Raw genomic sequence first — 12,347 nt, 5'->3', positions numbered from 1 at the left:
TTTCGAAATCAGGTACAACAAAAACATCCACTTTTTACGACCATCGCAACAAAATGGATAACGCCGAGACCGACAGCGTACCGAGTTTGAGCTCCTTGCCGTTGCAGAACCACTCAAACTTGAGGTTGGGGTCTCCGACGGGCACGCAGCGCGCCTCGAAGTGCGCGTGCTGCATCTCGATAATATCGGCCGGCCCGGTGAGCGGCATGGTGAAGACGGGCTTCTCGAAGTGCTGCACCGTCTCGGGCCGCTGCTCCGGCACCCGCTCCTCCAGAGCCTTCAGCTTGGGCATCGAGGCCGGGTGCTGCGTGTCCAGGATGATGCTCGCCTCCGCTGCGGGGAGATGCAGAGCGGGGTGTTAGTGGTTTGTGGGTGGTCGGGTACTCATGGCATTTAGGGGGAGGTAGGGAGAAATTACGCTATATTTGCAACCTTTTCCATTATCCTAATGCCTACTCAGACTTCGAATACACGTCATGTTTCCCAACATACCCCTCTACCTTTCGAGACACCCATTTGAGCCCTCACCCGCAATGACAGTTATTATTCAGGCCGATCGCCGATCGGCTACCAGTAATAGCCGGTCCATATCAGCAGCCGCTCACAAAGGGCTGCGCACCCGGCCAGAATCACAGCGGTGCGGACAGAGTTCAGACTCAGAGCAGTGCGGACAGAGGTCAGACTCACAGCGGGTGCGGACAGAGTTCACACTCTAGAGCAGTGCGGACAGAGATCACACTCACAGCGAATGCGGACCGAGGCGGTGGTGACGGCCTCTCCGAGGTCGTTCCTGGCGCGGCACGAGTAGACGCCCTCGTCCTCGGGCCGCAGACCGGCAATGTCCAGCGCCACGTAGCCAAAGTCGTGCGTCGGCTTGAAACGGGAGCCTGGAAACAGCCGACCGAGCAACTGTGCGTAAGCCACATAGGCAGCCTTACGCAGTATTTTTCTGACGGAACTACTTATTATCTGACGCTGAGGACTAACAGGCAGTATTTAACAGGCTTGAAGTGACAAACAGCTCCCATGGTCATTAAATATGGCCGTATGAGCTCATTCTGCCCCTGATTCCAGATTTGCTCCACAGAATTGGCCGACCTTATCCTCCCGAATATCCAATATCCCCGTCCTCTCCGGCGGCCGACTCACCGAGCTGGAGCGGCTGCTCGTTCCTGAACCAGTCCACCGTCAGCCGGGGGTCGCCCACGGGGATGAGGCGCGCCTCCAGGTGCACCGCCTGGCCCTCGCTGACATGGTCCACGTTCTGCAGCGGCTGCGTGAACATGGGCTTCTGGTAGGTGACCACCTCCTCGGGCCGCTCCTGGGGCGCCTTCTGCTCGAGCGCGCGGATCTTCTCCAGACCCTCGGGCCGCTGAGACGCCAGGATGATGTTGTCCTTGCCTGGAGGAGAAACACACCCTAAGGAGTGAACAAACGTCCTTTGTTGTCGATTGTAGCTGGTGCGCACCTTCACCACCTCTAACGCTCCTATGCTTCCAATAATAAAGGCCGCTATCCTTTTTGGTTACCTATCGAAAATGTCTGCATGGAATTTAGAGACGTCAACCGTTAAGTAGCTCACAAATTTAGCAGCTGAAATGCTGCAAAACTATCTTGTGGCACTACTAACTTACTGGAGTTGGGCGCGTCCCACCACCGACTTGTACCCACCGAGAACCTCTATGTCCATGCTGGAGGTGGCCTCGCCCATCTTGTTGACGGCCTTGCACGTGTAGTGGCCCTGGTCCTCGGGCACCAGGTCCTTGATGTCCAGCGACACGTAGCCAAAGTCGAACGTGGTGTGGAAGCGCGAGGCAGACTGTAGCGGCTTGCCGTTGTGGAACCACTCGACTCGCAGGTCCGAGTCGTGGATGGGCTCGATGCGACCCTCGATGTGGGCGGCGCCACGCTCCGCCAGCTGGGTGGGGCCCTGTGAGACGGCATATACCACACAGGGGTCAGCAGACTTGCCGAAAAAAAATAAGGAAGGTAGCGAAAACAAAAATAAAGGACAATTTCCCGTGCGCCAGTAACAGAGTTACGCTCCATGACAGTTCTCCTGCTAGTCAGGGCAGTATGGTAACCACTAACCGGCCTTAATTTACTACGTCGTATGGCCAGCGAATTTGTCAGAGAATGGACAAATAAGTACGAAGAGTACCCCCCCCCCCAAGTACGAAGAATGGGAGCCAACGCCATGGCCCATTTTGACGACATAATATCGCGACTGACCCGGAGCTCCTGGACGAAGCGCGGCTTCTCCTTGGGCGCCTCGACTTCGACGGCCCGCTCTGGCTGGCGGCTCTCCAGGTCACGGATCTTCTCCAGGCCCTGCGGGTGCTGCGTGTCCAGATAGATGGAGCGCCGCTCTGTGGGGGCAAACTGGTCAGTGACGACCTAGACGTGAGCACGCGGCAAGACGCTCATTATGTCTAGGGCCTAGACTCTACATAGGGATGGGAGGTGGCGAAAACAAATGAATAACGAACAGTGTGACGTGCATACTGCATATCCACCCGATCTGAGCTAGCTCTCACATGAATAATGATTTAACACGTGTGAATGCAAGTAAAGTCCCCGTTTTCTGCAGCCAGCCGACAATTTTATACAGGTGACAGCCAATAGGGCACTCCTGACGAGTTACGGGACGCGCGACTCGCGGATACAGATGACAGCGCCCTGGCGCCGACGGTCGCCGACTTCCTTCACGTTTTTCTCTGGCGGTGCCGCCTTACCTCCGACCTTGATGGTGCACGTGTTGACGGCCTCGCCGACCTCGTTGGTGGCCTTGCACATGTAGGTGCCCGAGTCCTCCGGGTAGCTGTACAGAATGTCCAGCGCCACATAGCCGAAGTCGTGGGTGGTGCGGAATCTGCACACACACCGCGCGGAGTCAGACAGGCAGATAACCTCTCATGAACGATAAACAGGGCCATCCACTGGGGTGGTAGACTGTGCCGCAGTACAGCTGTGCGCTGCGGGACAGCGGGTCGTACCGGCAGTTGACGATCACCAGGGGCCGTATTCACGTCGATCATTTTCGTAAGAATTTTCTTACGTTTGACCTACTTCTTAAGTATTTTTTTTTTAATCACGTGAACTCCGTCGAAAAAAAACTTGAAAAGTGTCGACGTGAATACGAAACTGTGCCTACTTACGAAAGCAAATAGACTTACGAAGTCGACGTGAATACGGCCCTAGGTATTTTTAATGCGGCGCAGCGTGAGGGGACAATTGTGTCATTTACCGTGATGAAGCTGTCCCCGTAGCAAAGTTCCTCCCCGGTCGGGCTGGCGGTGTGTTCTCACCTGTGGCCGGTCTTGATCTCGCGTCCGTTGACGAACCACTCGACCTTGAGCTTGGGGTCGTTGACCGGCTCCAGGCGACACTCGAGGTGGGCGTGCTCGCCCTCGCGCAGGTTCTCCAGACTGGAACGGAGCGGCACCGCCCGGTCAGCACCCAGGCGCCGCGCCGGCCGGCCACGGAGCCGCGCTCAGAGGCACCGAAATAGCGGACCCCGCGCCGTGCCGGCAGCCGTTGGGAGTTCATGGCTGTGACGAAGTGCCGCGCCGGCTCGCGGCTCTGAGAGACTGCCAAGCCGCTGCCCGCTGCGGGAGGGATAACTGCTCCCTGGAACCGGGCTAAGACCAACTCCACCGACCCCAGGAAGGCACGAGAAAACCAGATGGCTAGCTACAAGGTATGACCCGACCAGAGTCTCAGAGTTCGTGTTATAGGGTTGGTAGCGATTAAACGGTAACAAAATTGTAATGGCTAAAGAAGGGGATGTTTACTGCATGTGCGATGATCATCTTCGGCGATTTTGACCCAGCAATCTTATTTTGTCCACAATCTTACTTCTTCAGCGGCGTGACAAAGACGGGTTTCTGGGCGACCGGCAGGGGCTCCTCCTTCCTGGCCGGCGCTGCCGACTCCAGCGTCTTGATCTTCTCCAGGCGGGCGGCGTCCAGCGTGTCCAGGTACAGACCCTGCTTGCCTGGAACACAAGCACGGGGGTGAACCGCCGCTCCGGGGCGTGGTCAGTCTGCGACACGCCGATACCTGCAGCTAGACTTTGGTAGGTAAATACCGTATGGATGTTGAACTCCATTTCGCTGGGCTTTCCCCGTGACATTGGACAGGGGTCGGGAGCCTGGCCCAGAAAGGCATTGTCAGAGGAGGGGCCGTAGTCCCACCTCGCAGATAAACGGCCCAGCGCGGCTGAACTCTTGAATAGGGTAGAAGTCCCACTCGCCGGATGTCGCACTTCTGCCGTCATGGCCAGCGAACTGATGGAGCCAGTAACGCAGTCCGACCCAGACAAGCTCACCACACTCGCACCGACCCGGGCCGGACCGACTCTCGTCCCGGAGCGCCAGCCACCGCGGCCCTGACCCCACATCGACCGGTGATCGTGTGACCTTTGGGGTCACCAATGAGCGAACGCGCCGCACGACGTGGCCGAGCGCCCGCAGAGAAGGCTGCGCGGCGCAGCGTAGCCCGGACGGCCTGGCGGCTGACATAGGCGGCGGAACTTGGAGGGCACCGGGGTTTCGTGCCCCCCTCTGATTTTGACATTTTAACATTATCCCATATGGGCGTTGCATGGAAAGAATGGGACCAAAAGTCGGCAGTGCCCCCCCCCCTAATTGAAGGTGCTCCGCCGCTACCGGCGGCTGATACAAGATGTCAAATCGGACCAATAATGCACTTTTACCTGATGTTTGAATTGAACGAACGACTTTCGAGCTACATACTAGCAGCATTTTCGCTATGCCGTGTTGCGTAACCTTATGTTTCCGCTCAGCCCTGCAGAGCGGCGCAGTTTTGTTCGCCATCTATTTTCTGCCGGTTTCGTTCTCCGACGTTTGTGTCGGTTTGGCTGGGCGGTATTTCGGTCGGTTTGGGTGATGCCGCCGCTGAGGGACGCCCCCTCACCCCGGACGCCTGGGGGTGACTCCACCGGCGCGGAATGCCGGAGTTTGGCAGCCGCCGACCGGAGCTGCCGCAGCTCCCCGTCAGAGGAGTGCGGGGGACGGCGATCCACCATCCGACTGGCGGCCGCTGGCACCAGAACACACGTGTTGGCAGAACAAAAGAAGCGGCGGTGACACACGACGGTCATCTCGCCAGCCGCAGCGTGGTCAAAGGAGATCCGTGGAGCAGGTGGGCGGGAGTTCGACAAAGGAACGGACGCACCGCATATAACCCGAGTGTAACGAACCGGTAGTTACGGCAGGAGGACTGACCGGCCACACAGACTACACAGAGGGCCGTCAGGGCGCGTCCGGCCGGCCCACCGACAGTGACGGCAGGCGTCCGTCCCGCCCCCGCGGTCCGCCACGCTCAGCTCCCATCCCGCCCGCTCACATACAATCCCCGGCTGTCTGGCGGCCATACACAAACAGCGGCTCCGTTTGGGAGACGGGTCCGACCCCGGCGACCGGGTCACGGCGGCCGGGCAGGGGGCCAGCGACACGGCACCAACACAGGTGAGCCTGTGCAAACACTGCCGGACGGGCTTAACGGCCGAACCGGAGCGGCGCTGCGGCCTCTCGTCCGACAGCCTGAGCCCTACCGGTGGTTTATCGCTGCGGAGACGCGGCCCACGCGCGAGCCGTGACCCGTCTATCTCGCCCTGTTCCATAAGTGTGGGGATGAGCTCATCCGAACAGTGGGCCTCTGCGGCCGGCGCTAATGGGGGCGTCCTGTTAGCCCGTCAGACCTGTCACCAGTTGAAAGTGCCCTCCGGCGGGCTGAGTCAGGATGCTGGACAGGTGTTGCGTGGCCGAACAGCGGTGTCACCCCCCCCCCCATTGGCTGGGGAGGGGTCGACTTTTCGCAGTAGCTGTCGACTTTTCGCAGTAGCTCAAAAACTAATCACGCCATCGTCCTAAAGCTAACTATAGCTTTTGCTTTAAGTTGTTATCGTTTGGGCATTATCTGAATTTGTCAATGTTTCTTTAAGTTAGGACTGTGACGTCACTTCAGGCCAGTTTCGACCGAAAAGTAGCATAAATTGAATCAACAGGCGTAAGTACCTATCTATTTCATTACAGCTTTGTAGATAAAAAACTTAGACGTCAACTATAATGTTTTTCATGATGACTATCTCAATTTTTTTCTTCAAAAACTTAGCTTTGTTAAAAACTTGCCTAAAAAGCTTGATTTTTATTAAGTCCGTGTGTATTATCAAGTTTTTCATCTTTGCGATGAGTTAGGTAGGGTATACCTAATATATTACTCGTCATCGCCCTCGATGGCAGACTCGGCAGAACTGCCAGCTCGCGGTCCTGCCCCCCGTCAGCACGCCGCGGGCGGCGGCGGAGTGTCCTGCCGATGCGTCACAGCCGTCCGGGACCGGTTGGCCCGTCTGACGCTCCGACAGGTGACGGCCGGCCGATCGGACGGCGCGGCGGGCGGCGCGGTGACGGGCCACGTCAGTGCCGGTCTGGCCGCCGCGCCGGCCACAGACCCGCCGACGCCGGGTCCCGACACCCCGGAGGGCGGCGCCGCCCACAGCGACCGGGGCCACCGGATACCCAGGAAACACTGCAGGCCGCCCGAGAGGCGTCACCAACCAATGTGTCTCTCACTGTATAGCGTCTAACATGGGAGCACTGCTGTGACAAAACTATCTCCTACCCACCTCAATTCTACCGTTTGTTCCTAGATGGCACTAGTGGTAAGCGCCTGAATACATACTGTGCCGCACTACAGGGTCCGAAGAAACTGCGGAAAGTGGGCGTGGGAAGACTCAAATGTGATCAATTTGTATACCTTCTTATTAACGTACGTAGGACGGATATTACGGTTCCCTGACGGCTGAACATTTGTGTCGCGCTTGCTCGCCTAGTGCCTTATGTATATACCCACATGTTTACCAATGTAGTGGCTGTGCTGGTTGGAGTGTTGAAGCAAACTCACATATGTAACACACGCCTTTATTCATAGCAAACCCAAATCAGAGAAATACGGAGTGAAAATTCCCACAAGCCACTTAAAGTTAAACAATCATTCTACGTGAGCCATGCATACCTACAATAAATCGGTATTTCGGCTACTTGCCGGAAAAGCAAGCTCGCGAGTGAACCACCTGAGCGCAGTAGCAGTTGGGCTCGAAATGCTCTCCCATGGGAAGAAGGCAGTTAAAAGCTGAAAACAAAACAATGCCATTATCACAACCCTAGCTTCAAAAATATAACTGCAAATGTTTCTTGGCCACATCAACAAGACATAAGCCGGAAAATAAGTTACGCGCCCACACTTGATACATTTATTCTCACGAAAACGAAAAACAATTTGTCAAACAAGTTCCCTTAAGCACGAAAAACTACATAAAACTAAAAGATTCGTCGTTCGGAAAACAGCGCGTTATGTGAAAAGGAAACTTACAGTGACACAATAAGGATAACGTTTATAACCCACAGTAAAGGTAACAGAGCTGACATTCATCTACAAGAGCTGTCGAAAAGCCCGTGCAAAATAGCAAGCCCAAGCTACATCCAATTTTACCAAACGGGTGTCATGCACGGCGAAAACAAACTGTTAAGAGAACCATGCTTAACTTAGCACGAAGGGGACAAATAAGCACATCGGGCAGAACAGCTATTCAAGGTTCAGCTGGCGAAACAAACATGAGGCCCAACTGATCGTCGAAATTTCCAGAAATGATAGAACATATTATTGCTAAAGGCCGTTAGCTGTTCCAAACGTCCGCGGCCCAAACAAGTTCACTCAGACCGCGGGCCACCAGCGAAGGGCAGGGAGCTCGACCTCGGCGGTACCGTTCTGCCGCGCCCTCGGTATGCCCACTTTGACCTCTGTCACGGTCGGCGTGTCCGACATTCCCGAGAGCGATGACGCCCGCTGGCAGCTCATCGTGGCGTCAGCGCGGCCGACGACCCCTCGGGTGAGGCGGACGACATCAGGTGCTGTTGGCCGCCCCGGCCGGCGGCTGCGGGGAGTAGAGGGCGGCCAGCGCGGCCGCCTGCGGTCCGCCCACCACCGGACAGTGGAACGCTGGCTGCTGGGGGTGCAGCTCCGGCCAGAGGGCCGCCGGCCGGAGCCCCTCTGCGCTCTGGCCGCCGGCCGGGCGCACCGGGCGGCCCCAGTCCGAGCTGAGCCACCAGTCGGCGCTCGGCGGCTGGCCCCAGTCGAGCCCGGGCCAGGCCGCCACGGAGTGTCGCCGGTCGGCGGACGTCTCTCGGAGGGGCGGGCGCCGCGCCGGGAACGGTGACAGCCGCACGGGGATGATGTGCTCGCGCCGCTGCTGGGACGGCCGGGCGCGGCTCTCCTGAGCGGTTCGGGTGTGGGAGGCGCTCGGGGCGGCCGACTCTGGGACCAGACGTATGGGGATCACATGCTCCCGGGGAGTGCGGCACCGCTCTTCTACAGAGCACGCCCGCTGTATGGAGGCCGAGACACGCTCCGGAGCAGCTGCAGAGCCAGCACGTGGAGGGATCATCGTGGGCTTGATGGTCTCTCCAAAAACGGGAGTTGTGGTACGTGGTTGTACTTGCGAGTTTCCTCCCAAGATTTGCTTCCGTGATGTTTCGTGTGTTTCGGACATTGACTGGAAACATTTCTCTTCCGTTGTTGTTGTAGAGCTCATTGAAGGAGAGCGCGTGAATGACTGTTGATACGACTGGCTGCTCTTTTCGGCAACATCAGTCTCCCGTGTTCCTGACTTTGTTTCCTCAGACGTCTTGGACCTATGGAACGTTTCTTGCCGATCAACAACTGGCTGTGAAGGTGATTGTACAGTTGGGGCGATGAAGATTCCCGAGTTTCTCTGACGCTCAGATCCTTCTCTCGACTTTCCTGTCATTAACTGCTTAAGTCCCTGTTCGAGGTAACCTGCTCCAACTTCCTTTGGTATTACCGATTGTGATCCATTAGACAGATTTGTGGTGCTGAAAGGAAATCCGCACGATGTCGACCTTGACGTCGGCATGGTAACATATCCTGAGGTCTCCTTCGTCTCCGACATGCTCACGGTTGCTTGCTCGTCAAGAGTTGTGAATGTGACTCCACCTGGCGTCTTTGACACCGACTGTTGGTGACTGCGTTGCGCCTTCTCCGCGGTCGCCGAGTCCCGCTGGCCGGTTTCCGTCTTCTCTGAGATCTTTGAGTGACTGTACGTCTCCTGTCGGTCTGCACATGGAGAGTGGGCGCTGATGCCGCGGGTAACAGCTCCAGGAACGATAGAGGTTGGAAATTTCGGAAGGCTAGTTACAGTGTTTGCTCCCGGTTTAGTGACTTCCTCCTCTATAAGTTTGGGTTGCTGCTGAGACTGCAAGCTTGATGTGTCCGACATTTGATTTGAAGCAGCATCGAAAGCCACTCCTGCCCTTGAAGCCTGTTCCGACCACTGAGGCACACCGTTTGATTTTGAGGCCGGCTCCTGAAGTGTGGGACGCCACTGTGGTGAAGGTCCGTAGGTCACCTCCTTCGACTGCGACACCGTGCGGGTCGACTGCTCCTCTACCGTGGTCGATGACGAGCCCGTCGGGGTTCTGGACACGGCGTGCTGAACAGTCTGTTTCCGCGTCTCCTCCGACTCGGCCTCCCGCTGGCCCGCCTCTGTCCTCTCGGACACCTGCGACCTGCTCACGGTCTCCTGTTGGTCCACATACGGCGTCGCCGTGATTCCTGCTGATATGAACGGTGCCGTCGGCGCCCGCGATGAATTTTCCTCGCGCGATGGCGGCTGGCCCACCGACTGACCGCGTCCCTCACTTGATGCTGGAGGCGCCCGTCTCCTCTCTTCGGTCTCCGGCTTGATGGTTTTGCTGAACTGCTCTGAAGCAGCCTCGCCAGTAGACGCAGTTTGAGTTCCACGTATGTCAGAAATCCTTCCTGCAAACGACCCGCGTTGAATAGTTTCTTGGGACGGCAAAGAGTTAGCCCGGTGCAAACCACCCGACTTCGGCCCAGTCTTGGAGCCGGGAAAGGGGGCAGCCGAGACGGGGCCATAGTCAGACATCCGTCTGTTAGCCTCAGAGGACTTCATACTTGTTTGGGACTGTTTCATGTTGGTGACGTTACAAGTTGTTTGTGCGACTGGGTGCTCTTGACTGGGGCATATTCCTGAAGCTGAGGTCAGGGCTGTGCTGAGAGAGCTCGTCGAAGAGCATGTTGAGCTGAGAGCGGGGAACGGGGACGGTTTCGATTCACCGGAGGCGGAGGAGACAGCGGATAGTGCCGTCTGACCTCTGGTCTTCACTGGGACAGGCGGTTTCACCGGTGCCCACGATTTTGGTGTAAAACAAGCCGGAGGGTTCGCCTTGATGGACGTTTGAGACGCCGACTGGGAGTCGCGGAGGCCAGTAGTTGCCGTGAAAATATCTGTCCCTGATACGCTGGTTTGGCCAAGTGGCGTCTTATTTTCGTTGTTCATCTGCTGGACCGGTGGAAAGGGCGCTCCTGACATGTCCGACTGAAAGAAACTCAGACCTGTCTTAAAGTCAACCTTTGTAGTAGGCGTTTTACTTTCCCTCAAACTAGAAGGTACAACTTTGGGTATCGTCTCAGTTGGTTCGGGTGTTCGCTGGTCTCGCGATTCTGACGTTAATGCTTCGCCCATTAAAAATGCAGGGCGCACCGAAGCATTCACGGATTTGCTGTTCATTTGAATCATTTCTGTCGGCACGGAGGATAAACGTCTCCCATCGTAACCATCCGTCGTTTTGCGCTCATATGTTTGGCGGCAAGTGCTTGCGCTTTCTGATATTTGAGAACCGTTGCCTTGCTTTTCCACGTTGGCTAGTGGATTGCTGATGTCACGAGGTTCTTGTACCCGATTCAACACATTCGAACCGGATTCGTTCTCCTTTCTGGACACATCTGAAGGTAGGTTCAAGGTATTCGCTGGCGGCACATCGTTCCAAGAAAATAGGTACTTGGATATGGACTGGAGGAACGTGTTGGCCGGAGAGCCGTCTTGCTTGGTGAGGGTATTCTGAGGGGGAGTCGATCCGGGAGCTCGACATGGTGGCTGCGTGGATGTCTCAAGTGAATTACAGGACGTCTCGTGCGACTTTTTCTCCACAGTCTCCGAGACTGTACAGGTTGGAGTCTGTGAAACTGAAAATTGGACGGCATCGCTCTTCTTCTCCTGCCGTTCAGTTTCTTGTCGACCAGTCTGGGTTTCTTCAGCTGTCTTAGAATGGCTGATAGTGTCCTGTTTGTCAACGAAGGGTTTCGTTGACAGCTGAGTTCCAAGCTCCAGCGTCACGTTGGGCTTAAATTCGGCCATCCCAGACATCTTCAACTGTGCCAGGCCTGGGTTTAACTTCTGAGCTTGGCTCAGTGTTTGTCCATTCGCTCCTAGGGCCAGCCCCGAAACCGCAGTGGTCGCCTGTCGCTCGGAACCGTTTACGCCGCTCGAGAACAATCCGTTGTGTGAGAACGGACTGGACGCCAGCTGTTCAGTGACCGGCTGATGGAGCCGAGAGGTTTCCAGCGTCTTGGACGTGACCTCACTGGTCACCTCCTCCACCGTGGAGGTGGAGACCCCGTTCGGTGTCCTGGTCTCCTCCTTTTGCACCGCGCGGGACTGCTTCTCGGCGCCTTCCGACTCGCGGTGTCCGTTCTCGGTTCTGTCTGAGGCCTTCCAGCGGCTGGCCGTCTCCTGTCGGTCGACGTACGGTTCGGATGACATCCCCAGTACTGATGAGCTGAGGGGAGGCAGTTCGGGCACCCGCTCCTTCGCCACCGGCACATCCTGTCCGCTAAGTTTGCAGCTGTCCATCATCACTCGATTACAAACCAGCCTGAGCGGTGGCGACGTCGGCAGCGATAGATCAGATTCGCGTCAATCTCGGTCCGTATTTCACCAGACTGTCAGCTCTTGACGCGTCAGTATTGACTGACGACTCGAAGGTATCACACATCACAATTTACAACACAAATTATCTGCTCCTCAATCATTCATTCAGCAGCGATTCTAGGGTTCATAGCAGTGCTACGCTTTTGACCCTTTCAGAGCTTGAATGATTTCACTTTAAAGAATAGCACGGAGTCGTTCGCTGTGTCGTTCGTATGGTCGTTACTTGCCGGCGTGCCACTCGGACCCGCGGCGAGGCTCATGCTCCGGGTCGGCAGCAGACTCGCCGCTTCCACCGACAGCGCGCCACTGAGCGCCGTCCTTCCCCGGCCGGTGATCTGCGCCGCCGTATTTTTGGCCGCGCGCGGGGGTGAACTCGGCTACCGGCGGGGCGCGACCTTCGAGGCGCGGCGCTGGGATGATGTAGAAGGTCCGAGAGGGACCGGGCGTCGACAGCGCCGTCCGACCGATGTATTTACATACACAGTGAGCGAGAGGTCGGCACTATTTTCAGTGG

At 56.8% G+C, this 12,347-nt stretch overlaps 1 protein-coding gene across 1 annotated transcript in view; it reads right to left on the bottom strand.

Annotated features, from left to right (window-relative positions):
- The window catches only part of LOC122375546 (titin-like), a 37,872-nt gene extending 26,114 nt beyond the window's left edge, over positions 1-11,758 (bottom strand). The window contains exons 1-13 of the mRNA XM_043355013.1: positions 11,384-11,758; positions 9,385-9,622; positions 9,037-9,156; positions 8,102-8,337; positions 6,387-6,552; positions 3,859-3,997; positions 3,309-3,428; positions 2,736-2,872; positions 2,233-2,369; positions 1,672-1,930; positions 1,150-1,401; positions 744-887; positions 82-333 (exon numbers count right to left, since the gene is read on the bottom strand). Coding sequence (XP_043210948.1) covers positions 82-333; positions 744-887; positions 1,150-1,401; positions 1,672-1,930; positions 2,233-2,369; positions 2,736-2,872; positions 3,309-3,428; positions 3,859-3,997; positions 6,387-6,552; positions 8,102-8,337; positions 9,037-9,156; positions 9,385-9,622; positions 11,384-11,758 — 2,575 coding nt within the window. The remainder of the gene's footprint in view (positions 1-81; positions 334-743; positions 888-1,149; positions 1,402-1,671; positions 1,931-2,232; positions 2,370-2,735; positions 2,873-3,308; positions 3,429-3,858; positions 3,998-6,386; positions 6,553-8,101; positions 8,338-9,036; positions 9,157-9,384; positions 9,623-11,383) is intronic.
- Positions 11,759-12,347: the final 589 nt, after the last annotated feature.

The sequence above is a fragment of the Amphibalanus amphitrite genome, unplaced genomic scaffold, assembly GCF_019059575.1.
Source record: "Amphibalanus amphitrite isolate SeventyFive unplaced genomic scaffold, NRLGWU_Aamphi_draft 001866F_arrow, whole genome shotgun sequence".
NCBI classification, from domain to species: Eukaryota; Metazoa; Arthropoda; class Thecostraca; order Balanomorpha; family Balanidae; genus Amphibalanus; species Amphibalanus amphitrite.
Note: the sequence above shows the minus strand (reverse complement) of the source record. Positions and strands in the feature narration are given on the sequence as shown.